The 27494-nt window shown below is 40.3% G+C and overlaps 1 protein-coding gene across 5 annotated transcripts in view; it reads left to right on the top strand.

Moving 5' to 3' along the window:
• The window catches only part of CACNA2D1 (calcium voltage-gated channel auxiliary subunit alpha2delta 1), a 390752-nt gene that overhangs the window by 181025 nt on the left and 182233 nt on the right, over positions 1-27494 (top strand). For all 5 annotated transcript variants that reach the window (XM_081879076.1, XM_081879074.1, XM_081879077.1 and 2 more), the window contains exon 4: positions 12434-12493. In XM_081879076.1, coding sequence (XP_081735202.1) covers positions 12434-12493 — 60 coding nt within the window. The remainder of the gene's footprint in view (positions 1-12433; positions 12494-27494) is intronic.

Genomic DNA, 27494 nt, shown 5'->3' with positions numbered 1-27494 from the left:
ATTTAGCACATAAATCAATTACACCGACAACAAAAACAGAACAAACCACTACCCATGACCCCCAAAGCAAAACAAACAAGACAGTAAAACAGTAAAACACCCCCTTGCCACCCCCTCCACCTCAAAAGCAGCAACAGTCTCATTTCTGGTGCTTTACCAGAACTGATAAGAAAGGAGAAGAGGGGAGTCTAATATTGCAGTCGTTCTATAATTCTTCTCCGACAGACTCTGGAGTTGGGGGTATCATCTGGTGTTCCTTCTCTGTGAGGCAGAGACTCGTCCTAAACTCTCTGCTTTTAGATTACAGCTGGTGAGGTGTTGCAGCTGATGAGATGTCTTCGGTAATAGGCAACTGGCAATAAAACAATAAAATAGGCCAATAAAGTAAAACAACAAGGGGACTACAATTAAAACTAGTGGGCTGTGAAAAAGAATTTAAAACATTTAAAGTGAGCTATAGGGTCAGAGATCCGCTAGAAGCTGTTGCCTCAGACGCCATCTTAACCGTAACTAGCTTACTCCAGTAAAACAAAAAAATAAATTAAAAGAGAAATTTGTCACATATATATGTATCATATTTTCATTCCAAATTCTTCTTTTTCAACTTCCTTCATCCTGTACACAGTTTTCTATTTCCTCCTTCTAAACTGTCTCTTTTTTGAATTATTTTTACGATTTTTCCAAATTGTAACCTAAGAACCATAAATCTTCCTGCAGAAGTTAATCGGAACAAGACCAGGCATTTATCAGGGACACTGCTTTTTAAAATATTCTCTACATTTCCCCCATTCTTTCTGGAACTTTTGTTTGGGCTGCTCCCTATTCTTTGCCAACCTTCACTCAGATCTGCAATATGGAAGTGATGAGAATGTCATGCCTTACAGGGCTGTTGTAAGGATTAGGAATAAATATTAGTGAAGAGCATTTCACACTTTGAAATGTGTTACATAAATGTAAATTATATTTGATATTAATTGTGTCACCAGTTGTTCCATGCATTGAATCTTCCTGAGAAAACAAATGTGCCCTCATTATTAAAGGCTGTGAATTATTGCAGCATAAATGTGACATTTTTAAAAAAGAGAGTCTTGGAAATGAGCAGAATAAATTGTATGTTAAAAGAAGTAACAGTGTTCTCCAACTGGATAAGCTGTTCTTGCAAGATTTTACTGCTGGTTGTCAGGACAAATTTGCAAGGCTATTTCTTACTCTTTTTCCACTCATTTTTCTTCATATTTTAGCTACAGCACTCTCTTATCGTAAATTCACATCTGAAACATTTCCCGGTACTATCAGGTTGTCATAGCATTGTGGCTGTTCTATCAAGCTCTCAATTTCTGCAGCTCCTGACAGTCGGGAGAGGATGAGGGGTTAATGGACCATCTGACACTAACAAAAATGGGTGACTGGTTGGTAAGCTCCAGGTTTCAATCCTTGAAGTAGATAGCCTGTCTTAAATTAACGCAGGATTTTCAATTTGCTGGGGTTCTAGCAAGAGAGCATTTAACTTGTTTCTGGGAACCATGGCTCACTTTCACTGGAGGGCTTTGCCCTACTTTCGTGATTTAGGCCAGGAAGTCTGCAGTAAATTAAACATATTCTTGGGTTGTTGTTTTGTTTTTCATAGCACGTTAATTACATGTCAGCAGGTTCATACATAGGATTGTATAAATAAAGAACTGGGGCAAACCTTAGACGTCATCTAGTCCAACCCTATATTGAAAGGAGGATCTGTGGTGCAGGATTTAAGTACAGCATCCCTGGCCAGTGCTTAAATACCTCTAATGCATAACCCCCAATGTATTAAGCATACAAGCATCTAGTCCAGAAGTGGGGATGTGGACCAGAAATGGCTGGGAGTGTGTTCATGTCTTCCTGCTACCTTGGGAGGATCATATCATACATATGAACACATAGGTGGCTAGCCTAAATACACTTGTTAATAGCTTGAATAGTTGAGGGTGGCTTCAATAATTATTGGGTGAAGTGTATAGACTCTGTTGATCTTTCATACAGTCAGTTTCCAGGTGCTGCTCTGATAGGCAGTGCCTGGTACACATGGGAGCTAGATCCTGGCTATGGTTCCAGTCTAATACCTCCCTTGTCAACTTGCTCTTTCTTTTTACCTCTTTCCCTCCCTCCCTTTTCAAGCTTGTTCTGTCTTATAGCCCCTGTGCTTCACTTATCTACTCTGCAACATTCAGAAATATTTGCAGCACAATAGGCACACAGAAGCCACAATACTTCATTTTTAAAGAAGAAAATCCCTTAGACATTTACAGAGTGTGATGTGATATGCAATATCTTATTCCCTGGAAATTGAATTGGTATATACACTTCTGTTTCATTATGTGTCTTTGGGTATTTTTCTTTCTCAAATACCCTAGGAGAAAATCATATATGGTAATGTGATAAAAACACCAGGAAGAATAAGTGTACTGAATTGTATACAATATTACAAAGAAATAAGTCTGTGTCAGCACCATTCACGAGGTATTCCAGGTTTCCGTTTGTGAGAGAGAGACTTTTTTTGCTGATAACTTGGCATATGAATATTTACAATCAAATGTGTCAAATGAAAAAGAGAGCTAATGCCAGTAGTATAATTTTATGTGTCAGTGGGTTGGCACTATTTAACTTCCTTTGAGATTAAGCAGAGATTTCAGTTAAAATATATATAATGCAAAACATTGTATTTGTCATACAATGCTTATTTATGAAATATATTACATTTGCAGAACCACACTTCCCCAAACTGGTGCCCTCAACATGTTCCGAACTACAACTCGCATCAGCACCAGCCAGCATGGCCAATGGTCCATGGCCAATGGTCAGGGATAATAGGAGTTGTAGTCCAGAAATCTTGAGGATGCAAAATTGGAGAAGACTGCACAAGACTACAGGATAGCACTAAATTGCAATCCTATTTCTTTACCCATAGCTATTGTGGATAAGAACCTTCACTAAAATAATAAAATAACTGGAAAAAGCCTCCATTTCACCTACATGTCAGGCTAGTTAACCCACCCCCTTCCTCAATGGTCTTTAACTCGCATCATGGCTTGTAATTATCATTAGAGCACACCCTGATTGCAATTTCTGCAGCCCAAATCCCAGTATACAAAAGGCAATTGTAAAGAGGCATTCCTCAGTGCATCCCTCAGGCATTCCTTTCAGTGAGGTTAATGTCAGTTCTGCACGGGGCGGATTATACAAAAATGTAGAATTATGTTACTTATCAGTGAACAGAAAAGTAATCCCTCGATCTATACTTCCCATCTATGGAAAAGAAGTAACATTTCCCTGTAAGGGTTATTAAGTGGCATAACTGCCTTGCAGAATACGTGGAGACTATGATTACGCAGAACAACTGATTGTATTTTAAAACATAATTACTAGGATCAAAGCAGCAAATGCTGGAAAGTCTTTGTCAAGTAGATTAAATGCACTGGAGATGTAAAGTCTCCTAAGAATCCTTAGGTTGGGAAGAAACCAAAAATTCATCAGAATCATTCCTGACCCTGCAAGTTAATACAATGCATTGTATAAAGATCTGTTGTACACCAAAGGGAGAGAGCAAGAGGCAAGAACACAGATGAGCTGGCTTCAGTCTTCCCCTTTGCAACTCTTTAACCACCACCACTGCTAGTTACATTTTTGTAATAGTTAAGTGGATTTCAGCCAGATTATCAGAGGTGTACACCTCTGTTAAGAGCATACCTATACATGTACTGTATGCATGTGACAAATGTGCACTGGAGATCTGTGACTAGCTGCCACCTCATGTTCCAGTATAAGATTGGTGATGGACCTGAGTTTGCCTCTTGCAGTGAAGTGTGTTTGATAACAGCATGTGTAAAATGTTCCGCACTGGAGAGTATAACATAACATTGGAAAAGGGTGATGGAGGTGGCCACATACTGCCCATGCTGCAAATGGGCATTTAAGACTTTTCAGAAAAGGAACATTTTTAAAAATGAATTAGTAATGTGCACTCAATGTGAGTCATGTTACCTTAGTGCTGCTAACAAATGCAGCATGATAATTTGAGCAAAAATGTTCTTAGTAGGATGGCTTTCAGTCCTAATGTGGCTGGTAACATGCTGGGCAGAAACAAAAGCATTTTTGTGACTAAAATTTCATCCACCATGAAATGAGATTCTAGGAAATCTGGTGCCACTCTCATTTCTCATAGTGCACTGCACAGTATTTTCCTCACATATGTGATCAGTTTGTAGTGTCTCCACACTGATGGAACAAATTTAATTGCTTTCCAACATATTTTAATGCTACAGTTTCTATAATTCAGTATTTTCCTAATTGTGCCTTGCACTACTGCTTGTCTGCAGGAATCCGTCATTATGTACTAATAGTGCATTGGCTGATATTTACTCAGCCTGAGCCCCATGTTGCTGCATGCTCTCATGAGAAAGAGTCCAGCCCTGAGGACGTGTATGCAGTGTAATTGTATTAGCTGTACTAGATCAAACCCATAGAATAACCAGAGAGATACCTGGTCTCTAACTTCGCCTCCTCCAGATAAGTGGCTCTAGATAGCTTGTACAAAAAGAGAGACAGAGGGAGAAGCTCATCATCCTTTTGAAGTTCAGGTAGCTGGTGTGTTACATCCAAAGTTGGCAATGGGCATTGCAGGCCCTTGGCTCTTAAGCCTGACTCCTTTACCTGCCTTGCCTACTTAATGAGGCTCTTAAGCTGTGACTCAACTTGTGAGTCACAAACTCAAATGTGCCCACCAACTGTGTATGGTGGCATGAAAGGGTGGAGGTTGCGGGAATGAGATACTAGGTTAGCAAGCCACCAAGTCCACTTGGTACATTTGGTCCACCAAGCTAAATGCAAGCTGATCAGCATTCAGCTTGGTGGACCAAAGGTTGTGTGTGCCTAGTCCAATCCAAGAGAGAGGCTAAGTGACTGCCCCTCTGCAATGAAACTGGATGTCTGACTTGGTGGAGGAAGATTGTTTACTCCAGAACGCTACTTTCCAGCATCTTGGAGAGAAAGCACTTTTAACACTGAACTACAATTGACCATGTGTGAGCTGCGGAAATGTAGGGGAACCTCCTTACGCAAGACAGTGATGTGAGTTTTCTGGGAACAGAGCACAACAAAGAGAGAGAATTCTGGCTATTAGATGGATATAAAAAATAGTAATGATGGGTTGAAGTGATAGATTTAATTTTACTTTACTGTATTGTTTCAGGCATGTTTTGATATTCCCTTAGCTTCCTTGGGTCACTGGCAGAGGAAGAAGAATGCGGGGGGAGCGCACTGCCCCTGGCAGCGCGATCCCCAGGGTGCCATCGTGGCGGCCTGTGCTGGACACCCCACCCCTGTGGGTGGCATGCCCCACCCCCAGGACGTGCGCCCCACCCCCTGGGATGCGTGCCAGCCCCACCCCGCCTGCTCTCCGCCCCCGGTGCTGGAGCATGAAGCTCCGCCACTGCCTTGGGTATTGCTTGCATAACAGTAATTCCTTAGAATCCTGCTTTTTGTCTGTTAGTTTTCAGTCTCTCAGACAGAGGTGTAATGACTGTCTGTTTTCACAAAGTATAATAATAGCCTGAAGTATTAAGAGGCTTTCAGATGTGCATACTTCAACTACTTAAAGCGGGTTGTGAGCAGCACAAAAGGGCAGATCTTATTGTACTGGATACTATTGTGATACCTTTTAAAAAGGGTCATCATATTAGCTGTCAGAATTGTGTGCTGGTCGAGAAGAGATAAAGAAGTGACTAATAAAACAAAATAAATTGTGAAGATGAATAAGCCTCCTTGGGAGCTGCTCTTTTTAGATCAGATAATTTTTCCTCATGTTTCTTTCCTTCTGATGGCAGCACTTCAAAACCTTTTCTCAGATTACTAACACGGAGCCCCTTGGGATGCATGGGCCAGACCTTTCAAGGCACAGCCAGTTTTCAGACTGATGGATGATCCGGCCTTTTCTTTTTGGTGATCTTTCATATCTCTGTAAAATGAACAGAAAAGTTCAGGGGCCGCACAAAGTAAATATCATAATTTATGTGCTTCTTCTATTTCTGTTCATTTACATTTTATGGTAGATTTTGGCCTACAGAATAAGGGGTTAGCAACTGCACCAGAAAGATTAATAAAAACCCACCACCTTCCCTTTTCTTAACTTGCTGAGTGGGAAGACTGGCTCAAGGGCAAAGATAGCTTTTTAAAAGGATAATTGTTTCTGCATTAATAACAGATGACTCTTTGAATTGTAGGTTGCTGGAGGAGCAGAGATCATAGTTCTAAGATGTGCATGGACATGCAATTCTGACATGCAGGGACATTGTTGCTTGCAGTGGTTTTTAAGATTATTGTTAATAAATGATACTCTGCTGAGATGCAAACAGTATCATCAGTCATCATCAATGACAACTACTACAACAACAACAATATCAATCATAGAATCATAGAATCATAGAGTTAGAGGGGACCCCAAGGGTCATCTAGTCCAACTCCCTGCAATGCAGGAATCTCAGCTAAAGCATCCATGACAGATGGCCACCCAACCTCTGCTTAAAAACTTCCAAGGAAGGAGCGCCCATTACCTCCCAAGTGAGACTGTTCCACAGTTGAACAGCTACTACTGTCAGAAAGTTACTCCTGATGTTTAGTTGGAATCTCCTTTCTTGTAACTTGAAGCCACTGGTTTTAGTCCCACCTCCAGAGCAGGAGAAAACAAGCTTGCTCCATCTTCCATTTGTTTTTGTTTTTTAAAAAATAATATTTATTACTTTTAAAACTTACAAAAAAGAAAGAGAAGAAAAAAGACAAAAAGGAAAAAAACAACAAGAAAGGGAAAAAACAATACAATACAATATATAAACAATACAAAACACAACATTGACACATTGACCTAAACAAAACAAAACAAAAACAATTTAAAAAATACCATTTCAGTAGTCTATCTTTCATACCCTTGTTTCATCGACCTCCTCTCACCTCCCTTTTTGTATTCCACTTCTATTAATTGTTTCAGCAATTCCTTTCCATCTTACTCTATTTTCTGTCATATAAATATCTTAACTTATTTTTACCCTTATTTTCCATTAATACTATAATGCTTATTTATGCTTAACTCCTTATAACATTTCTACTAAAGCCATAAGATTACATTCCAACATTTTTCTAACACTCAGTAATTTTACAATATTTCTATTTCTGAAAATAAACTTTAAACTTTTTCCAATCTTCTTCCACCATCTCTTCTCCCTGGTCTCGGATACTGCCAGTCATTCGTCAATTCCATATAGTCCATCAACCTGGTGATCTTCTGTCCGAAGCTCTTAACTCTTCTCCAAGTCCCTTCTGCAGGTCTTCTTCATATTTATACATGTACTTTACTTTGTCTTCTACTGATCTTGTTCTTATTTTCCTTCCTTTGATACTGAAGAGCAGATCTCAGGGAAGCTCCAACCTAGCAATGCTTTTATTCCTTCTCGACAGGTCAACCAAATCTCCATGGTTAAATCTAAAATCCATAAGGTATTTCAGGACATGTTTCAAAATTCCTCCAAATCCAAAGGCCCCCACAGCTCCAATCTCCTCACGCTCCAATCCTCAAAATCTGACTTTTTCTAAATTCAATCATAAAAGGCCTCAACTTATAGTCCTCAATTTGCCTCTGTAAGGCTGGGGCTCCCACTTGGATTACTTTAGGTTCAACAACAGCAACTTTCTCCTTCGCCTTCTCGACAATTTGCCCTGTCAAAGTAGATTCCTGTACCAGATCCTGAATAATTTCTGTATTGATGTTCACTTTTTGTCCCAAATTAGTCACTTTTTGTCCCAAATTAGTCACTTTTTGTCCCAAGTTATCAATTTTAGTAGTCATGACATCTGTCTTCTTGTGAAGTTGTTCCAACGAGTGACTTATCTTGCATAATGCAATCACTAAAGCTTCTTCTGTCGACATTCTCAAATAGTCCAAGGTCAATCCCTGATTCTCACAGTCTCTTATCTTGCAGCTGGTTCCCCCAGCTCAGCTCTTATAACAGTTTCAAAGGCTCCCTCTAGAGGGAAACAGTTTCTATTTGTGTCAATCCTTTTAAGCACAGTTAAAACAGTAAATATAGTTTCAATTTTCAGTTACTTTTCCTCCTTTTTAAACGCAGAAGAGGACAATGGAAACAATATATTTCTCTTATTTAGCTAACTGTCAAGATACGTTCTATTCACAGCCAATGAACTTCAAAACGTCAATCTTATTGGCAGCCCCTTTCCAGGTTCAGAGCGGTGGTGATTTAATTTTCAACACTCTCTCCTGCAGGCTTGCGCGATCCAAATTTTCCCCCCTCTTCTCCTGCTTCCAAGGGGGGTTTAATAGTTTTAATCGATGGAAGTTTAATCCTTTGCGGAAGACTTTCCAAGACCTTAGCTTGCAGCGTCTTTGCTTCAATCTATTTACAAAAGGGGAAGGCGGACTTCCTGTTTAAAACCTTCTCGTTTCGGTGCCAAATTAAGACATTTATAGATCCAATTTTCCGTTCTACTCACGGGTAGTTGTTTAAAATCGAATTGTCCACAGGAAAAAGTCAGCGCTCTCCGGCAACAACAATGCGGCTTCACTCCGTGAAAGAAGCAATCAATTCAAAGCACTGCGCTGCTCACCCCACGTCGCTCCGGATCCCCGAAACCGGGTCTCCCCGCGAATAGGGGAGGCGCAAAAGGTGCCAGCCGAATCCCAGGTTCACAGGCTTCTCCCGCCTGTGATTTTTAGTGGGTCTCCACCTTCGCCGTGGCGGCCAGACCCTGTTTCCACGGAGTAAATTCCTCCCTATCAGAGGAATTCCGCCATTGCCAGAGGCGCTAACCCGGAAGTTACTCCTGATGTTTCGTTGGAATCTCCTTTCTTGTAACTTGAAGCCACTGGTTTTAGTCCCACCTCCAGAGCAGATGTTTTGTTGGAATCTCCTTTCTTGTAACTTGAAGCCACTGGTTTTAGTCCCACCTCCAGAGCAGGAGAAAACAAGCTTGCCCCATCTTCCATTTGACAGCTCTTGAGATATTTGAAGATGGCTATCATATTTCCACAGCACAAAGTTTGTGATTCCATCAAAAAAAGAAAAAGAAAGGAAGAAAGAAATGGGGACAACATTTGCCCTCCTCCAGTTTGCAGGGACCTTACCTGTTTTCCAAGAATGCCCAAAGATCATAGACGAGGGCTCCAAGATTACCGTATTTTTTGCTCTATAAGACTCACTTTTTCCCTCCTAAAAAGTAAGGGGAAATGTGTGTGCGTCTTATAGAGCGAATGCAGGCTGTGCAGCTATCCCAGAAGCCAGAACAGCAAGAGGGATTTCTGTTTTCACTGCGCAGTGATCCCTCTTGCTGTTCTGGCTTCTGAGATTCAGAATATTTTTTTCTTTGTTTTCCTCCTCCAAAAACTAGGTGCGTCTTGTGGTCTGGTGCGTCTTATAGAGATTTGAATTCATTTACAGTAGCTAGGTGTTCCCTTACTACCTCTTTTCCTATTTGGGGCTGCAGCTCCCTCCCTACATCATTTATTCAGTTATCACCAGGTTGGCCAAAGTAGATGTTGAGTTAGTTCCACCTTCTTCTGTCACCCAAAAGCATTTTTCCATATTCTCCACACAGAGGACTGACCACCTACTGGTTTTTCCTCTTACTTAGGACATAGCCAAATAAACTTTTATTATTATTTTTAACCACTCTTGCAAGCCTGAACCCATTCTGAACTTTAGTCAGCCTGGCCTTCCCCCTGCAACTGTTGGCTACTCGTGTATACTTCTCCTTTCTGATTTCCCCTTTCTTCCATTTCTTAACTCTCATCTGTAAGCTCCTTTTGCAGCCACACCAGTTTCCTTAGATGCCTCCCACTTTTCTTTCTTGTTGGAATTGTCTGCATTTTGGCCTTCAATATTTCTCCTTTTAGAAACTCCAATCCATTTTGGACTCACTTCTCTTTGAGTATTTCTGATTCTGACCAAGGGATCTCACCCAGTATCTCCTTAAACTTTTTGAAATTGGCCTTCTTAAAGTCCAGAGTCTAACTACACTCAACTTTCCCTTGCCTCCCTTGAAACCCAGAGGACATGGTCACTTCCTTCCCAGTTTCTGAGTACTTCCACTTCATCAATCCGTTTCTTCCTGGCAGTGACGACCAGCTGAAGATAAATGATCCCATTGTTGCTTCTTCCACCTTCTGGGAAACAACAACAGAAACAACAGTTAGTTGGTGGTTCTTTTTGAGTGGTCAGAGGGCTTCCTATACATTGACTCAGTTCATTGTTGTTGTTTAGTCGTCTTAGTTGTGTTCGACTCTCCGTGACCCCATGAACCAGAGCATGCCTTGGAAACTCTCACTTTCTTCTCAAAGCTTCTCCTTTTTTATGTCCATGGAGTTTTCTTGGCAAAATACCAGAGTGGATTGCCAGTTCCTTCTTCAGGTGGATCACATTTAGTCTAAAATCTTGGCTATGATCTGTCCATCTTGGGTGGCCCTGCAGGGCATAGCTCATCGCTTCTTGGAGTTATTCAAGCCCCTGAATGCAAATGAGGGAGTGCATGGATTCCTGAGCAAATATTGCCGCTGCTGCACTTCTTTCCACTCCTGCTGCCACATTACCAGGGGATAAATTGATTTTATTGGTATTTTCTTATAAATATTTTATACTACTTTATATAAACTGCTTAGAGTTTTCTCTGAATAAGTGGTCTATAAATTTTGTTAAACATGATAAATAAAATAAGCCATGGTTTGGCTTAGTGTTATGTTTGAACTCAGGATTGCTCCAACTAATCACAACCTGGAACCAAGGCTTGTACTCCCATTAGTGCTGTCTGACTGAAGTCTTGTTCACATAACTACTGAAAACATGGAGTTTGTCTGAACTTAGTAAGGACATTAATAAGGCCTCCACTCACGTTGGGCAATTGCAGTCACAACCACATTCTATGTGGAATTAATATCTAGTGTTTAAAGCCTTGGAAGAGAGATTCCTTCAGTCTTGGCCTCACCCTTGCCTGCTAATCACTTAGTGACTGGGAGCATAAAGGGATGACTTGCACATGTGTCTGGCCACCACGGATCTAACCCAATGGAGAGAACATTAATATTGCCTTCTCCCACAATCTTTCTTTAATATACATTTTTATTTTTCCAACCCTTGTGGCCAACAATAATAAAAGAAGAACAAAGAAGAAATAAATGAAGAACCACAGGGAGTCATGTGAGAATTATCAGTAGGAAATATTGTGTCATCTAAAATGTTTACTTGAGCTATAAAGTCATACTGCATCTCATAAAAATCAACTTAGCCTTCACTTCTGTGGCATTTTGGGTTGGTTTCTCTAACAAAACAACACTTCACACTTGCAAAGAACACACTTTCCTTGTGGCTCAGTCACAGTGCACACATTTAGCCGCTATTCATCAAGTGATTTACATGAATGTGTGAAACAGTCCACCAATATATTCTGTTTCTATTAGCTGCCCCCCTTCACTGTTTTACTTATTGCTTCCTCTTCCTGATTTTCTCCACCTCTTATTGACATATTCCCTATTTCTACAAATATCTGTGTATGCTGTGCCCTATCATGGTATTGAACCATTGGCTGGATTTATCCCTCCAGCTGCTGGCATTATTATCATGGAAAGGACTATGAACCCTGGTTGCAGCACAGAGTTTACACAATGAACATTATGGAAATGCATTTCTGTGTTCTCAACAACTTTGGTAATATGAATTGCTGAGGATCACTGAATGAAAAAAAGAAGTGGATGAGATTATTATCTCATATTCAAAAAGAAGTGGATGAGATTATTTGCGTGTTGCAAACAAATCAGATTTTATTTGTTTGTACCCTGTCTTTCTGTTGTGATAAAAGAACCCTCCAAGAAAACTAAAAACCTAATTTAAAATGTGATACAATTAAATATAAGGAAGTTGGAATACATAAACAAAGCACAGTAGAGGAAGGGAAAGATTATATACCGTAGATGTGAAATATTTATAATAGGATGCTGAAAGTCACATTCATATGATCTTTCAGAAGTGCAATTGATATGACTCTTGTTCTGTAGAACTTGCTTACAACTGAAGAATATTTGTTTAGATTTTAAACTTGTTTGCTCCTCAGATTTTCAGGGCAGGTGCCATCATATCTGTCATAAGGTACCTTTAGTCACTAATGTGTGTACATTACAGTTTAAACTGACTTAATAGTAACTGAAGTCCCTGAGGACTGTACTTTGTTGAGAGGAACTTAACTGAGGGGATTCCATGGGTATACTAATGTAAGTCTGTAGTGTGCACATGTTCTCAGTGTTGTTGACCAGGTGTTTTATATTGGGAAGATAGTAGGATCCCTCTAATTTGCAATGCACCTTGTTTGAAAATTATTTGACAGCTAAATCTTATTATTTTCATTCCTTTAGCGCCTTGCTGAAGCAGCAGAGAGATTTCAGAAAGAACATCAGTGGCAGGATGAGTTTGCGGTGAGTTTTTCTTCACTCTTTTTTCCCCGAATATTGATGGCTCCCATTTTCTAATTTTACAATATGCTTTGTACATTTCACGCTTGTTTCAACCTGGCTGCCTCAAGATATGCCATATGTATACAGTTGGATGCTGTTGAGGAAAACTTTGCTAGCTTGTTTTGTAGTTAACAGGCAGTGGAGATTGACTCTCAAACATTTGTAATGCTATGATAACTTATTAAAATCAATGTTAAATCTGTGATTTGGAAGTGAGATTTGAGCTGCAATCCCAACCCCACTCATCTGAGAGTAAGTCCCCATTGAATTCAAGAGGACTTATTTCTGACGGTTAGGACTGCACTGTAAATTAATTTAGATGCCAGCCTAAGAGTAGCTCACACATTCATTATTTCCCTGATTTACTCTTAATACTTGACCAGATGTCACTGAGATATCTTTGAGATATCACAATCTCTTGCTTCCTAAAATCCTGTTCCAACTCTGGCTACAAAAGGAGCATATGTCCATCATTATGCACAGCAGAAATAAAATTTTGCTAGTCAAGAGATACATGTTGTGAACCTTTAAGAAAATGATAGACTTCTGTCATTTAATTAGCAACTGACCCAAAATAGAATTCCAACTAGTGGCTCAGAGTTCTTACTTGAAATTGCTTGATTAATGTGATCAATATTCTCTCATGCCTTCTTTAAGGAGTGAAACAAATTTCTAACGTTTGCGGGGTTCCCATCTGAGCCTGCAGCTCTTCTACACCATTGCTCTTGCCGGCATCAGTCTCTTGGTAATATTGCCTGTATATGAAATCTAGGTGTAACTAATGTTAGGAAACCCCCCCCCCCCCAGATGTCCTTTTCATTGTGCATTTACTTTGAAATTTGCTGAAAGCAAAATTTCAGTGGCAATTCTACTTGTTGGAATTTTCCAACTATACAGAACTTGGATGGGTGGCTGTCTGACTGACTTGATAAACACTCTCCTGCAGTTTCACTTTATTTTCCTGTGTTTTCAACAAGAAGGAAAGATGGCGGACTTGTACATTCTGGCACAAGGTGCACAGAATTCATCCAATTTCACTGCCAGGAAAGTTTTGCCAAATTGTACTGAGAAATATAATATTTTATGAATCCATTCAGTGAAAGAAATTCTAGCGTTAACACAGTATCAGCATGAAGCAAAGCATGCACCTTTCTCTTTTGAACTGGGATGAGGAAATGGTGTATATAGAATATAATAACCTTGACATTAGGTTATGCAATTTAATTTTGAATAAACGTATTAAGCTTCTCATAATTTAATTTGCTCAGTTTTAGCCGGAAGTAATCATTCATTTCTTCTGGCCTACTTTTTAAAGAAAATGTCTGTTCAAATTAGTTTGCACACGGATCTGTCTGCTAAGCGTACCTTTCAGTGTAATTTTTCATTTTTCTAATGGCTGTTTTACGAAATGGAATCAGCTCTGTAGAATGTCTTTTTTGCCATTGGACTTGAGCAAGGAACACTTGTCCTCTGGGTGAAATTGAGCTCATTGGTGTATATATATATATATATATAGTACCCAACTTGTTTTGGGGTGATGGAATCCTTGCAGTACAGCATGAGTTACAGACAAAGCAAACCTCTTTGGGAGGGGGAATGGAGATTGGTTTGGCTTCACATTAGCTCCAAATCAGCAATGATCTTGACTGGCAAATTGAAGCTTCCGCTGGAGCAAGATCTAGCACTGCAGCCCATATGACCCAGCACTCCTGCCTTCAGATCCCCAACCATTTGTTGTGTATTTTGGGAGAGGCTACAGGGAGCTCTTAAGCAGAGGCGGGGAGGATGGGGAAGCAGAAGTGGGATTGTGTGAGCTGCTTTCCTATAGCACAACTATTGATACAACACTGTGTATATTTTTAGATGCTGGCTGTGCCCCTATATTCTTGTCCTTGTTTGTCTCTAGCTGCCCCGGTGCCAGCTTCTCCATTTCTCACCTCTTTCACCTCCTCCATTCCATTGCTCTGGATCTCACAGTGCTGCCATTCTTCCTTCAGAGTCATTCACGTCTCTTTTTCTTCCTTCATTTCCCCTTCTCATAGGGTAGAAGGTGGCGCTGGTGGGTTTTGGCACTTAACTGCTGCCATGGCACTGGTGGGAGCTGGCCAGGATTGATGAGTAGTGGGAGGTCCTGCTGCTGGTTTCTCCAAAAAGAGCGGCAGCTGCTCCCACCTTTCCCACCTTTCATCACAGACATTTCTGCCATCACACTTATCATCATTAGGAAAGAAGTCTTTCACTGTGCAGATGTCTGTGCTGATGTACAGACATCTCAGATGCATGCCAAGTGTCATGGCTTCACACTAGGGGTGTGCTAGCAGCCCTCTACAGTGGTGCCTTGCAAGACGAAATTAATCCGTTCCGTGAGGCTCTTCGTATAGCGGTTTTTTCGTCTTGCGAAGCAAGCCCATTGACAGCTTAGCAGATTAGCGCTATTAGCGGTTTAGCGGCTTTTAGCGGATCAGCTGATAAGCAGCTTATCAGCGGATCAGCTGATAAGCGGCTTAGTGGCTTAGGAAAAGGGGGAAAAAGGGGGGGGGAAACCCGCAGGAACTCGCAAGACATTTCGTCTTGCGAAGCAAGCCCATAGGGAAATTCGTTTTGCGAAGCACCTCCAAAACAGAAAACCCTTTCGTCTAGCGGGTTTTCTGTCTTGTGAGGCGTTCGTCTTGCGGGGCACCACTGTACTTGAAAGGGTGAGAAGAAGGGCCCAATGAGAAGTTTTTGTTTTGGTAGCAACCCATTGATCAACATTACAGCTGATTCTGCCTTGAGCATGATGGATGGGGAGAGGGACTCAACAGCATGGGAACAGCAGCCACACAAACAGCCCTGAGAGGGCCAGAGCGTTGCTCCTTGGAATAAGCTAATACAGGGGTTCCCAAACTAAGGGCTGTGGGCGGATAAGGGCCGAGGGACTCGTTTACCCGGCCTGCAGCAACCCCCGCTGCCCACTGCCACCTCCCACTCTTAGCTGGGCTGCGCGGCTGCCCACTTCCAGGTTGGAGGAGCACCAGAAATAGCTGGTGTGCATGTGCAAGTTTTATTTGCGCATGCACAAGCGTTATTTCCGGTGCACATCTGGGTCGGAGGAGGCCTGTGCACATGTGCACAAGCTATTTCCGGTGCTCCTCCGACCCAGGCGTGTGCTGGAAATAGCGTGCATGCACGCATATGGGCACGCGCTTCCCCACCCTCCAGCCCACCATGCGATCGGTGCTGGAGACACTGGCCTGAGGCGCGGTAACTTTGCTGACCCCTAAGCTAATAGGAAACGAGCTAAAATGTGGTGGAAGGATTAAAACAAGTTGAATCATACACCTTATTCATTACATTTCTTACTTTATTTATAGGCCAAAACAAATGAAATACCGTGAAAATCCCTGAAATGAGAAGTAATTGGCTAGAAATATTATCTAATGGAAATATTTAAAAAAAGGGGGGTAAAACTCCCAAAAATTCTGAGCTATTATAATCCTATCTCGACCTAGGTGAAGCAAAGCACAGTAATAAAGGATTGAGGACTCAAAGATACAGTTTCTAATACTGAATTTACAAAAAAGGTTTGAAAAACTAAATGGCAAGTTTTAGACAAAGCCCAACTTAAAGGAAGCAAAGCACAGTAATAAAGAGTTGAGGACTCAGCTGTGAAAATTCTAGTGTTCCTTTACAAAAAGGTTTAAAAAACCTAAATGGCACAAATTCAAAGAAAGGCATATCCCCCTTTTTTGAATTTTGGTCATTTAAGGTTTATGATTTTTCTGTTTCCTTTTGAGGAATCTGAATAGTTCAGTGAAACGAGGTTTGTAGCCGGAATCCCGTTAAGGCTTTGTTCAATTTTAGGTTTTTCTAATTTTTCCCTTAAACTTTTTGATTCTTATTATTTAGTTTATTTCCATTAGATAATATTTCTAGTTGATTACTTCTCGTTTCAGGGATTTTCATGGTATTTCATTTGTTTTGTGCAATTTTTCGGTTCTGTGTCTTTTTTCTACTATCCTTTATGTGCAGGCAAAGAACTCCTAAACAAACAAGCAGATTCTGAATTTCACAAACCTGCCAATGTTTCATATTGAAATGCCAAACATCACGCCTCAGCCTCTCATGCTCATTTCAAACATCCCTCTTTGGATACTGTCAATGCACTGGAAGCCCTACCTTGGAAGAGTGGCAAAAAAGAAAAATCTATTTTACAGAATGCATCTTTCAACCTCGATTTTCCATTCATTTTTAATGGCACCTTCTATAATAAAGTTTTAATAGCTTTTTAATGCTTGCATCTATAATTTAAAGCTGAAGTGAATGGGATAATTACTAAAAAGGGTGACTTAAGATTGCAAAGGAATGGTAGAGACCTTGTTAAATGTACACTCAAATTAAAAGGCAGCAGTTTTTATTAAGTATTGGCTCATAATTCTTCCCCACACCAAATTTGAACACGCTGCTAATTAAAATGGACTTTATCTGCATATATTAGGTGCATATTACAGAAGTGTCACAGACTCTGAAGAAATTACTGTAAAGGAAAAATGCACAATACTGAATTGCTGGTACATTGGGAGGGGAAAAAACATTTAATTGCCATTCTTCCTTGCCTGGTTATCTTTATCATCACGTCACTTATCTGAACATGACATATCCCTTTTCTTCTTATTTTAATTCTGTTATGTCCTGTTCTCACATGGTGTTTTCAGTAGTGTCCAGTTGTGGTTACTGTCCAGATCTATGCCTTTCCAGCTTGATCAGTTCTGTGGCGCAGAAAGTGACCACTCGCCAGTCCTCTCCAGGACAAAGACCATTTGATTTATCAACTAAAATATTAACTTAGTTGTGACATGGAAGTACAGGCTGATGTGTTTGAAAATAAACCTGGTATGCTCAATGCTGATTTTAAAGTGCAAGGAGCTGCTTTTCTTTTCTTGAAGAAGTGTTATGCTTTGAAGAGAGAATGGATAAGGGTGCATATAAAATAAATGATATTCTCTGAATTGGGCATTTTACAGTTATATTTGAAGTTACATTTGATTGAACTGAAATGGTTGGTTAGCTGGAGCAATTTTCTTGCAGCCGAGTCCATGATATTAATTGTCCTTACACATAAAAATGTAAGGAGTATACAATTTGAATTTTAACAGGCTGGATCTTTCTGCTACATTTGCCTTCTACTTATATGTATGCAGAAAAATGCAAGTGTCTTCTAGGAAGTAGTTATTAGGTACAACCAGTATCTTTCCAAAAATAAGTCCTCCGCTTTAATTTCTTGAGATACAGTATATTAAAGCTTGCTGATAGATATTGATTCAGAGCATTGAGTTATATACAGAAGTTTCTGAAGGTGTCTTGACTAACGGTCTGGGCACATGGCTGTTTCCAGGATGCTGAAAAAAGTCTGCAGCATAGAGATTGGGTGCAGACCCACCAAGAGGGACTTTCACAGCCATGGGGCCAGCATAGAGTATAATTCAAATTTATTCCATTTCATCTGGATATGCAACTTTTTTAAAGCAAAGCATCACATGGTGAAAAGATCAGAAAACAAAAAATAAAATTATCTGTAGCAGACAGTGGCACTCACCTGGCCTCCAGCTGCCCACATTGCTGCTAAGACTGTGAGGGAGAAGGGAGAGGTGGTGGCAAGCTTGGTGCAGTGCAAATGCGTCAGTGGAACCAATATGGCACCCGGCCAATGCACCGTGCTGACTTCGCCACCTTTCCTTGTCTTTGTACTGTATTCAGTAGCAACACAGGTGACTGAAGGTTAGGTGAACACTGGCGCCCCTCTTCATTGTCTGCTACAGCCTACGTCTGATTGGGAAAAATGTTCGCAAAGCTTTTGGGCTTCTTATATTTTTTTAGTCATTCAATTTTAGCTAGATGTATGAACCAGGATCATGGATCACCTCCACGTATTGATCACAAAACTAATTAGAAATGGCTTAGCTTCTGAAAGGCGGAAACTGAGTCCTGTGCCACTTCAATCTTTTGTGCCATTTAAATACCACTGGAAAGAAAACACAGATGCATTATCCTTTTCAGTCTAACAATCCACCCTCCCCAACAAACACCTTATTAAAAACAAAATGCATGATGGTATTGAATTAATTAGCACCTTGCAGGTACTTTAGCCTTGTGTAATGAACAGACTGCATTGTTAACAGAAGCTTACTGGAAGCTGATGTCTTCTCTCTTCCCCTGCTTTCTAAGCACCTCCAAAGACCTCTTAACACTGCTGTAAGATTCTAATTATTTTATCTGCCATTTTCCATTCCAGATGGAGCTGCAGATTTAATAGCTATTTCAAGTTCGTAAGAGCTGACTCCTGGAGAGCAGCTGTAGTCTGGAAAGTAGGGCCGTAAAAGATTAACGTTAAAAGATTAAAGTTTTTCTTAATAAAATGCTGATTGGCTTTCTAGCTTTTAACAAATTAATCAGATGATTGTCCAATTAAAATTAAATAACTATATAATTGCAAAGGAGCAACTTCTTATCTGTTAAAAGCGAATGCAATATGTGGTTTGTTGTTGTTGAGTCATTTAGTCGTGTCCGACTCTTCGTGACCCCCTGGACCAGAGAACGCCAGGCACTCCTGTCTTCCGCTGCCTCCTGCAGTTTGGTCAAACTCATGTTAGTGGACAGCAAAGTGAAGTATTCATAGACAAGTCCCTTTGTGAATAGATGTGTTTGCATGAGTGTGATCCAGGTCCAAATTTGCAGTCGTTTGACACTCACTAGGTCAACATTGCCCTGCTAGAGACTAGCCATCCATGTTTTGCTTTGACTACTGACCAATGTGTACAATCAGGGGTGCCAACTTGAATAAAATATTGGGGGGGCAGGTAAGCCCCGCTCTGCATAATCAACCACAAGACACAGCACATGAACACCATTTGAATGACGATGCCCATCAACTTTGGGGGCCCGTTCCTCTCAAATATTTTATTGGGGCCCCCAAAGGAACCTCAACCCCTAGGAGTTGGCTCCCATGTGTACAGTTTACAAGGCCATATGCATGTTTACTTTCTTTTTTAATAGTCAGCAAACATATCTCTTTTATAAATATTTTACAAAACACAAAAACAAACCCCAGCAATAACCATGCCTCATAAACACAGTGGCAGAAAAAGACAAGTGCCTAGTGAAGTGAAGTAGTGATTGTCTATGGCTGCTAGCAAACAAATCAGCCAAAGTTACTAGATAGAACTTGTGCTCTTCAGTTCATTGTTTTCTGTTACAGTTGTGAAGCCCAGGACTTCGGAACCTGCTTGTTCCTCAGGTTTCTAAGGGATCAATTAATTTGCTGAATGTTCTCTGCATTGGCAAATGCCTGTTTTGACTTTATGAATATTTCCTTGCGTATGCATGTAGTATAACAATTCTAATGCTAAACTCCTGAACTTCCAGAGGAATGACTTCCCACTCTTGTCCCCCCTTCTCAAGAAGAGCAGTTGTACACCGCTCTAATGAACTCACAAGCTACTAACCTATTAGTACCTTTCACAATTCTTCTTGTTTCTATGTATTTATTTGCCTATATTTATAAAGATTTATATTAAATTCAGAGACAGGTTCATAGCATTTCCGTAGTGAACACAGAATGTGTGTGTGGGATTTTGATGATCTGGTCTTTATTTGGCGCTTTATTGTTTTCATAAAAAGCACAGGAACAGAACTGTAAGAGAGTTACCCCACCTTTGTCCCTCAAATAATATGGTTTATTTATTTAATTGCATTTAACTGCTTGCCTTGTCCCACCACAGCAAACCAGTGATCTTCATATTATGATTTCCTACATCTATGATATCATATGATGGTCATTCATTGTTTGTAAATTCTGTATGCTGTATTTTTTTGTGAAAGGCAGAAAGATTTGGTCACATGTTCTTTTACACACACACACACACACACACACACACACACACACACACTTGTTGGTGACTTGTGGAAGTCAGTTGGAAGTTCAGTGTGATGTATCATCAGAGTATGCAGAGCCCCAGAAGAATAGCTAAATACTGCTATCTATTGTGTACAGTTATTCTGATCTTTCAGGTAAAGATACATATGTACAGATCCACAAACACGATCACTATGCTAGCTAATGCTGCTGCGTAAAACCCACACCATTTCCCCTTAACTCTCACAGATTCAGAGTAAGACCCTGACAGCGAAACAGGAGAGCATCAGGACAGGACAAGGCATAATGAAAACAATGTCCTAGCCAAGAGACCATTATACCTGTCTCTACATTCCTGAACCAATAGGAACGACTCCAGGAGTCATAGACTTGGCCTTGCTGGTGTTGCTAGAGTAACTCAGCACACCTGGTCTCTTATCTCTGAACATGCAGATGTGGGGCATGTGCTAATTCAAGACATGAGCCCCAGCACTGTAAAGTAACCCATTGTTCACGTTACACCAACAACGCTCACATACACACCCCTTTGAAGTATGATAAAACACCGTAGGATGTGTTTGTGTGGAGGAGCCTTGAATAAGCAAGTTATACTTCTGAAGCATATTTAGCTAGATATTAAACATAGTGTTTGGATTATTTCCCCCATCTCCACATTTTCTTTCTGAAGTGGAAGATGTGAGGGGTAATATGATCATGCTAATTGAAAGGATACTTGGGGTTCATTTTTTCACAGAGAACAGTCAATTAAGCCAAATTCCAAGCAATTAGATACATCTAATGAAGTAGGTGGTCTACAAAGGCACATAACGAGCCAAGACACTGCAAAATAAGATAGTTCAAAGAGGGTCTATCTTCATAGGATTTAAAAAAATGAATGATAGGTCTCCTTATTCAGCAGTGCAATGCCAGGTTTATGACATTATTTTCCTACACTTTACAAGAAAATAATGTGCCTTCCCCCCTAAGCTGATAGTACTTAGTTTATTGTGTGCACCTTGTTGTCCCCCCACATTTTTGTTAATAGATATAGGTAAAGCTATTTGTATGAATAGGTTTACCTTGCTCATGGTATTCTTTTAAAGAGGCTACTTTATGGTTTTATTCCTTTTTTGAAATGCTTTCTAACAGAAGAATTTCCCCCCAAGCCTGTCACAAGCTGGCATGCCTAGGTTTTCCTAATACTGTTAGTGTGTCAGGTGGGAGCAGTGATAATTAAAGTCTAGGGCTTTTTTTCAGCTGGAACTTACTGAAACTCTGTTCCAGCACTGATTAAATCTGTCCTCAGTGGTGCAAAGGTACGAGGGTTGTGGTTATCCATTTTTACAAAGGGGTGCAAGTACTGTTGGTTCTTGTCATCTATTTACAGATAGGTAGCCGTGTTGGTCTGCCATAGTCAAAACAAAATAAAAAAATTCCTTCCAGTAGCACCTTAAAGACCAACTAAGTTAGTTCTAGGTATGCACTTTCGTGTGCATGTACACTTCTTCAGATACCTGAAGAATCTGAAGAAGTATCTGAAGAAGTGTGCATGCACACGAAAGCTCATACCAAGAACTGACTTAGTTGGTCTTTAAGGTGCTACTGGAAGGAATTTTTTTATTTTATCTTGTCATCTATGGTAGTAGATAACTGATGCAGGGTGAGCTACAGCTTGTGATTACTGAAGAGACCTCCTGGCTCTAAGCTGTGGCTGTCCTGTTTCCTCTGCCTCTCATCACCACGATGGCAAACTAACCACATTAGCAAGTCTTATTTTCTGTTATGCAAAGGAGGCAATAATCTGTTCTGAGCATGCTCATAATTGTTTACTTGAGGGCCACATCTACACAGTAGAAAAGATCAGGACTCAGCTTCCCTGAACAGTCTTGCTGTTTGCTTCTTTCAGTATCTCTGAGTTACACAAAATGTAAGTCTGTTTGTAAAATAAATAGGTTGGGTTTTTCTTACATATACCATTTTTTAATGGAAGGGGATGCTTGGTTCAACATTTTTTTTAAAAAAAATGTTTTGCCAAATTTCATCCTCATTAATGATGGGTGGATTTAAGACAATAGCTTAATTAGGCTAAGTGGAAAAGGAAGGGAAGGGGAGAATACAAAAAAGTTTAAATCTGTATTGTACTTTAATTCAGTTTAGCTGCAGAAATATTTACATTCTGCTATAGCACAAGAGCTTTTAACATATGTGAATATTTTCTGACAAGCTTCGAAGTATCATTCATTTTGCTCCTAAAATACCTTTGTAGTAGTAGTAGCATCAGCAGCAGCTATTATTATTATTATTATTATTATTATTATTATTATTATCCTGTCCATGTGACTGACTTGCCCTAGCCACTCTGGCTGGCTTCCAACAAATATAAAAGCATAATAAAACATCAAACATTAAAAACATATATAGAATCATAGAATCATAGAGTTGGAATAGACCACAAGAGCCATCGAGTCCAACCCCCTGCCGAGCAGGAAACACCATCAGAGCACTCCTGACATATGGTTGTCAAGCCTCTGCTTAAAGACCTCCAAAGAAGGAGACTCCACCACACTCCTTGGCAGCAAATTCCACTGTCCAACAGCTCTTACTGTCAGGAAGTTCTTCCTAATGTTTAGGTGGAATCTTCTTTCTTGTAGTTTGGATCCATTGCTCCGTGTCCGCTTCTCTGGAGCAGCAGAAAACAACCTTTCTCCCTCCTCTATATGACATCCTTTTATATATTTGAACATGGCTATCATATCACCCCTTAACCTCCTCTTCTCCAGGCTAAACATGCCCAGCTCCCTTAGCCGTTCCTCATAAGGCATTGTTTCCAGGCCTTTGACCATTTTGGTTGCCCTCCTCTGGACACGTTCCAGTTTGTCAGTGTCCTCCTTGAACTGTGGTGCCCAGAACTGGACACAGTACTCCAGGTGAGGTCTGACCAGAGCAGAATACAGTGGCACTATTACTTCCCATGATCTAGATGCTATACTCCTATTGATGCAGCCCAGAATTGCATTGGCTTTTTTAGCTGCCGCGTCACACTGTTGGCTCATGTCAAGTTTGTGGTCAACCAAGACTCCTAGATCCTTTTCACATGTACTGCTCTCAAGCCAGGTGTCACCCATCTTGTATTTGTGCCTCTCATTTTTTTTGCCCAAGTGCAATACTTTACATTTCTCCCTGTTAAAATTCATCTTGTTTGCTTTGGCCCAGTTCTCTAATCTGTCAAGGTCGTTTTGAAGTGTGATCCTGTCCTCTGGGGTGTTAGCCACCCCTCCCAGTTTGGTGTCATCAGCAAATTTGATCAGGATGCCCTTGAGTCCATCATCCAAGTCGTTGATAAAGATGTTGAATAAGACCGGGCCCAAGACAGAACCCTGTGGCACCCCACTAGTCACTCTTCTCCAGAATGAAGAGGAACCATTGGGTTCGGTCTAATTAATATATAATTAATTAGAAACAAAAAGTCTCCATTTAATAATGTAATAGGAAAAAACAAAAACCATGTTATTAATGAAGTGATTCTTATGTATTTTGCTCTATAATTTTTTTTTACATAATCACATTTACTTAGATGAATGGATAATGTCTGCGCACAGAGGACTCCACAGATCACAAATCTACCACTGGTAATCAAATACAGAAAATGAAGTACCAGTGCATGCGAACATGAACAGTCTTTAGGCTTTTCTTCACCTGTATTGCTAAAGTTGTGGACAGTGGAGCCGTGCAGCCTGTGCTTGGTGGTTTGCTAGTATGACTATGTGAACACAGCTATTGTTGGTTTATTGTTGCTTGCCCTTGTTTCAAGTACCCCATGATAGCTTACATGGAACTTCTCCTCCTATCCAGGTGTGGTCCAAACTTAATAAACCAAATTATTCCATGTTTTAAGACCATTTCAAGGTCTACAAAGTGCAGTTAGTTGACAAGGGAAGATTCCATAGCTCAGCGAAAGAGCCCATGAATTAAACCCCCAGCATCTACACTTAAGAAGATGAAATAATAGCCAATGTAGGGCCACTTCCTGATGCCCTAAAAAGTTGTTTCCAGTTAGACAATACTAGTCTACACAGATAACTTGTCAGACCTGATGTATGGCTGTTTACTATTTTCATATGTACAGTTTACTGCATTCTTGTGGACAGTTCTCATCCTAGGCACTGCAATCGAATTTTAAATGCCGACGCTATAAAACTGTATAGCTTTTGACAGCTGCCCTCATACACTGTTCTGTGGAATTTTGCAGTGCAAAAAGCCTTGTTGTATGACACCAGTACATGAAAACATGCCCAGAGTGCGACATTTGGCAGCTTAGCATGTAGATATTACAACACAAGTCAGGGCTTTGCATCTGCTAGCTGTGACAGTGACCATTTTGACACACATTAATCCTTGGCAAAGGTTAATTGAGAGGTGGAGAGAAAAAGTAGCTGGATTCTCATCATTGCATGATAAAGAGACTGGATCTAGGCACCCCTCAGCAATCTGATTGCATGAGAATAAGCTTTCCATATATTACTTGTGCATATTAAAACAACTATCTGTCACTGAGAACACAAATGCAGACTGGCAGATTCAAAGGCTGAGATGTGATGCTTTAAATTAAACAGTGGCAAAAACTTGGTTGTATGAATTTGCCCAGATCTCTGGCCATTGGACTTAAGATTTCAGTTATGGCTGAAAATGCTAACTTCATATGAGTTTGTGATATTTTGTTTATTATTATAACTCATGTTCTAACGTTTTAAAAATAGCAGTTTCTCCCCATCATTATAGATGCAAGCATAAGGTCAAGAAGTAAAGACAACACTGGTCGTAGTCTTCCACCTTTCAGTGGTTTGGCCATTAAGTGCACTTATTTTTTTAAAAAAAAATATTTTACTGGCATTGTACAATTAATTAAATAGCTTTAAAAATATAAGGCCACAGTTAATCAGGAGATCACAAGCCAATACTCACTGGATCCCCTTGTGCTCTTGTTTTTGAAAAGAACACTGGAATATGCAGACCTTGGTCAGATCCAATTCTTACATTATTCTAAACTGAGTTTTGGTGTTTGTTTGTTTGTTTGTTTGTTTCTATACTCCCTTTACCATACAGTCACAGGGCAGTATACAACATACTAAAACTGAACTGACTCTGACTACCCAAGATGTACGAAATGCTTCCTGTTTTCAGCTGAGCCTTGTTCAAGCAGCAAAGTCTTCTTGAGCTCTGGCGTATTCCTGTATCTCTGGTTATTATTTGGTCCTGACTTCTGGTTTGCCCCAGAAGTCAGGCAATCTTACCCCCCCCCCCTCTATATACACCTCCTGATTTGCCCTCTGGCTTTTTTCTCATGGCTCCTGGGTCATCTCAAACTTTAGCCTATGGTCCAGCACTGGGCCAGTGGTCACCAGCTGCTGTGACACTGCCCTAGGGCATCTGTTGTGGGATTACAGCACCATCCCAAACCATTGTTCACGCTGGGTGGGGCTGATGTGAAGTGCAGATTAAAGCATTTGAAGGGCACCATGTTGACTATCTCTGGTATATGGCAGTGCATTGAAAATGTTTTTCTAGTTGTATAGAAAACAGCAAACTAACAAATAATAGGAAATTTCAAAACCACTAGGCAGTTTAAAAATAGTCCATTGCTGCAAGCGAAATCTTCCTTTATAACTGGCTGGGGGGAACCTTCAAGTGAAGAATATGAAGCATTATGCTCTGAAGAAAAATGCAATAAAAGTTGAAAGAAGGCTGACAAACTAAATGCACTGTCAGTACAACTAACTACAAAGAGTCAGTGGGTGTTATTTCCCCACAAATATACTTATCACTTCAAACTTAGACCGCCATCTTCATTTAAAGCAGTGTCATGTCACTTTAAACAGTCATGGTTCCCACCCCACCCCCAAAATTATGTCGTCTGTTGCAGGTGGTGACAATTGTTGGAGACCTGTTTTGCACTCAAAGTTTATAGTGGCTTAACGATAAACCTCTATTCCCAGGGGTCTCTGGGAATTGGAGTCTGAGAGGGGAATCGAGGTCTCCTCACAACTTCCATCACATCTAACAAAGAACAGTTCCACAGTTCTTTGGTGGAAGTCATGACTGTTTAAATTGGTATAATACTACTTTAAAAGCACAGTGAAGATGGGGCCTTAATTGTTCATGGGAATTTTGAGACAAGAGCCAGTCAATTCACACTGCCATCTATATTGGCCTCTTTCTTATATGACTTTCTAACTGCAGCTACTCTTACAAGCTGCTACGTTGAAGGGAGAACTGAAGGAGGAGGAAATGAAACATCATTTCTAGTAGTTAGAACTGTCAAAAGACTGCATTTGTGTTGCTGTTCTAATGACCAAAGCAGCCTGAAAACAGAGCCATATCATCTTGTGACACTCAAGGCTTTCCTCTGCTTTGCTCTGATGTGTTTCCTCTTTTCATTATTTTCTGGGTACATCGAGTAATTAGTCTTGCTGAGTTTTATAGCATTTAGAGAGTTGCAGTTATAAAATAAATATGAGGCTGAAGCAATTGCTAATCAGAAATATATTACTGATTTTAAAAGTAAGATTTAAATTATTTGGAGTGAACTACATCAGTACAAGACTTATTTATTAATCACATTAATGTCTTAAGTTTCTTCCAAAGAACTTGGTGCAGCAGCAGCAGCTGAATTATATCCTTTTTAATCTTCACAATGCCCCTGTGTAGGGTTGATAATGTCATTGGCCAGTGAGCTTTACAGGGTTGCCATATGCCTAAAATTTCCTGGACATACCTGGAATACAGCAGTCAGAAGCAGTGTCTGGACAGAAATTGGGGGATGTCCAGGAAAATCTGGACGTATGGCAACCCATGCCAGCAGTGCCGTTTGCGGCGATTTACCTTAAAACAGGGTCTGCTGTTCAAAGGAGGGGGGAATCTCACAGAGTTTTCACAATTTCTCATTTCTTTGGGTAGGAAATAGCTAAAGAAATGAGATGTTTGGGTAAAGTCTAACAACTTTATCAGAAAAAGTAAAGTTGGCAAGGTAGGCTTCTTTTTCTTCTTCAAGTGTGAGGTTAGCACTGAGCTATA

Source organism: Podarcis erhardii (genome assembly GCF_964252035.2).
Source record: "Podarcis erhardii genome assembly, chromosome: 10".
Lineage (NCBI taxonomy): Eukaryota > Metazoa > Chordata > Lepidosauria > Squamata > Lacertidae > Podarcis > Podarcis erhardii.
The sequence above is the reverse complement of the archived record's forward strand: the minus strand, read 5'-3'. Positions and strand labels throughout refer to the sequence as shown.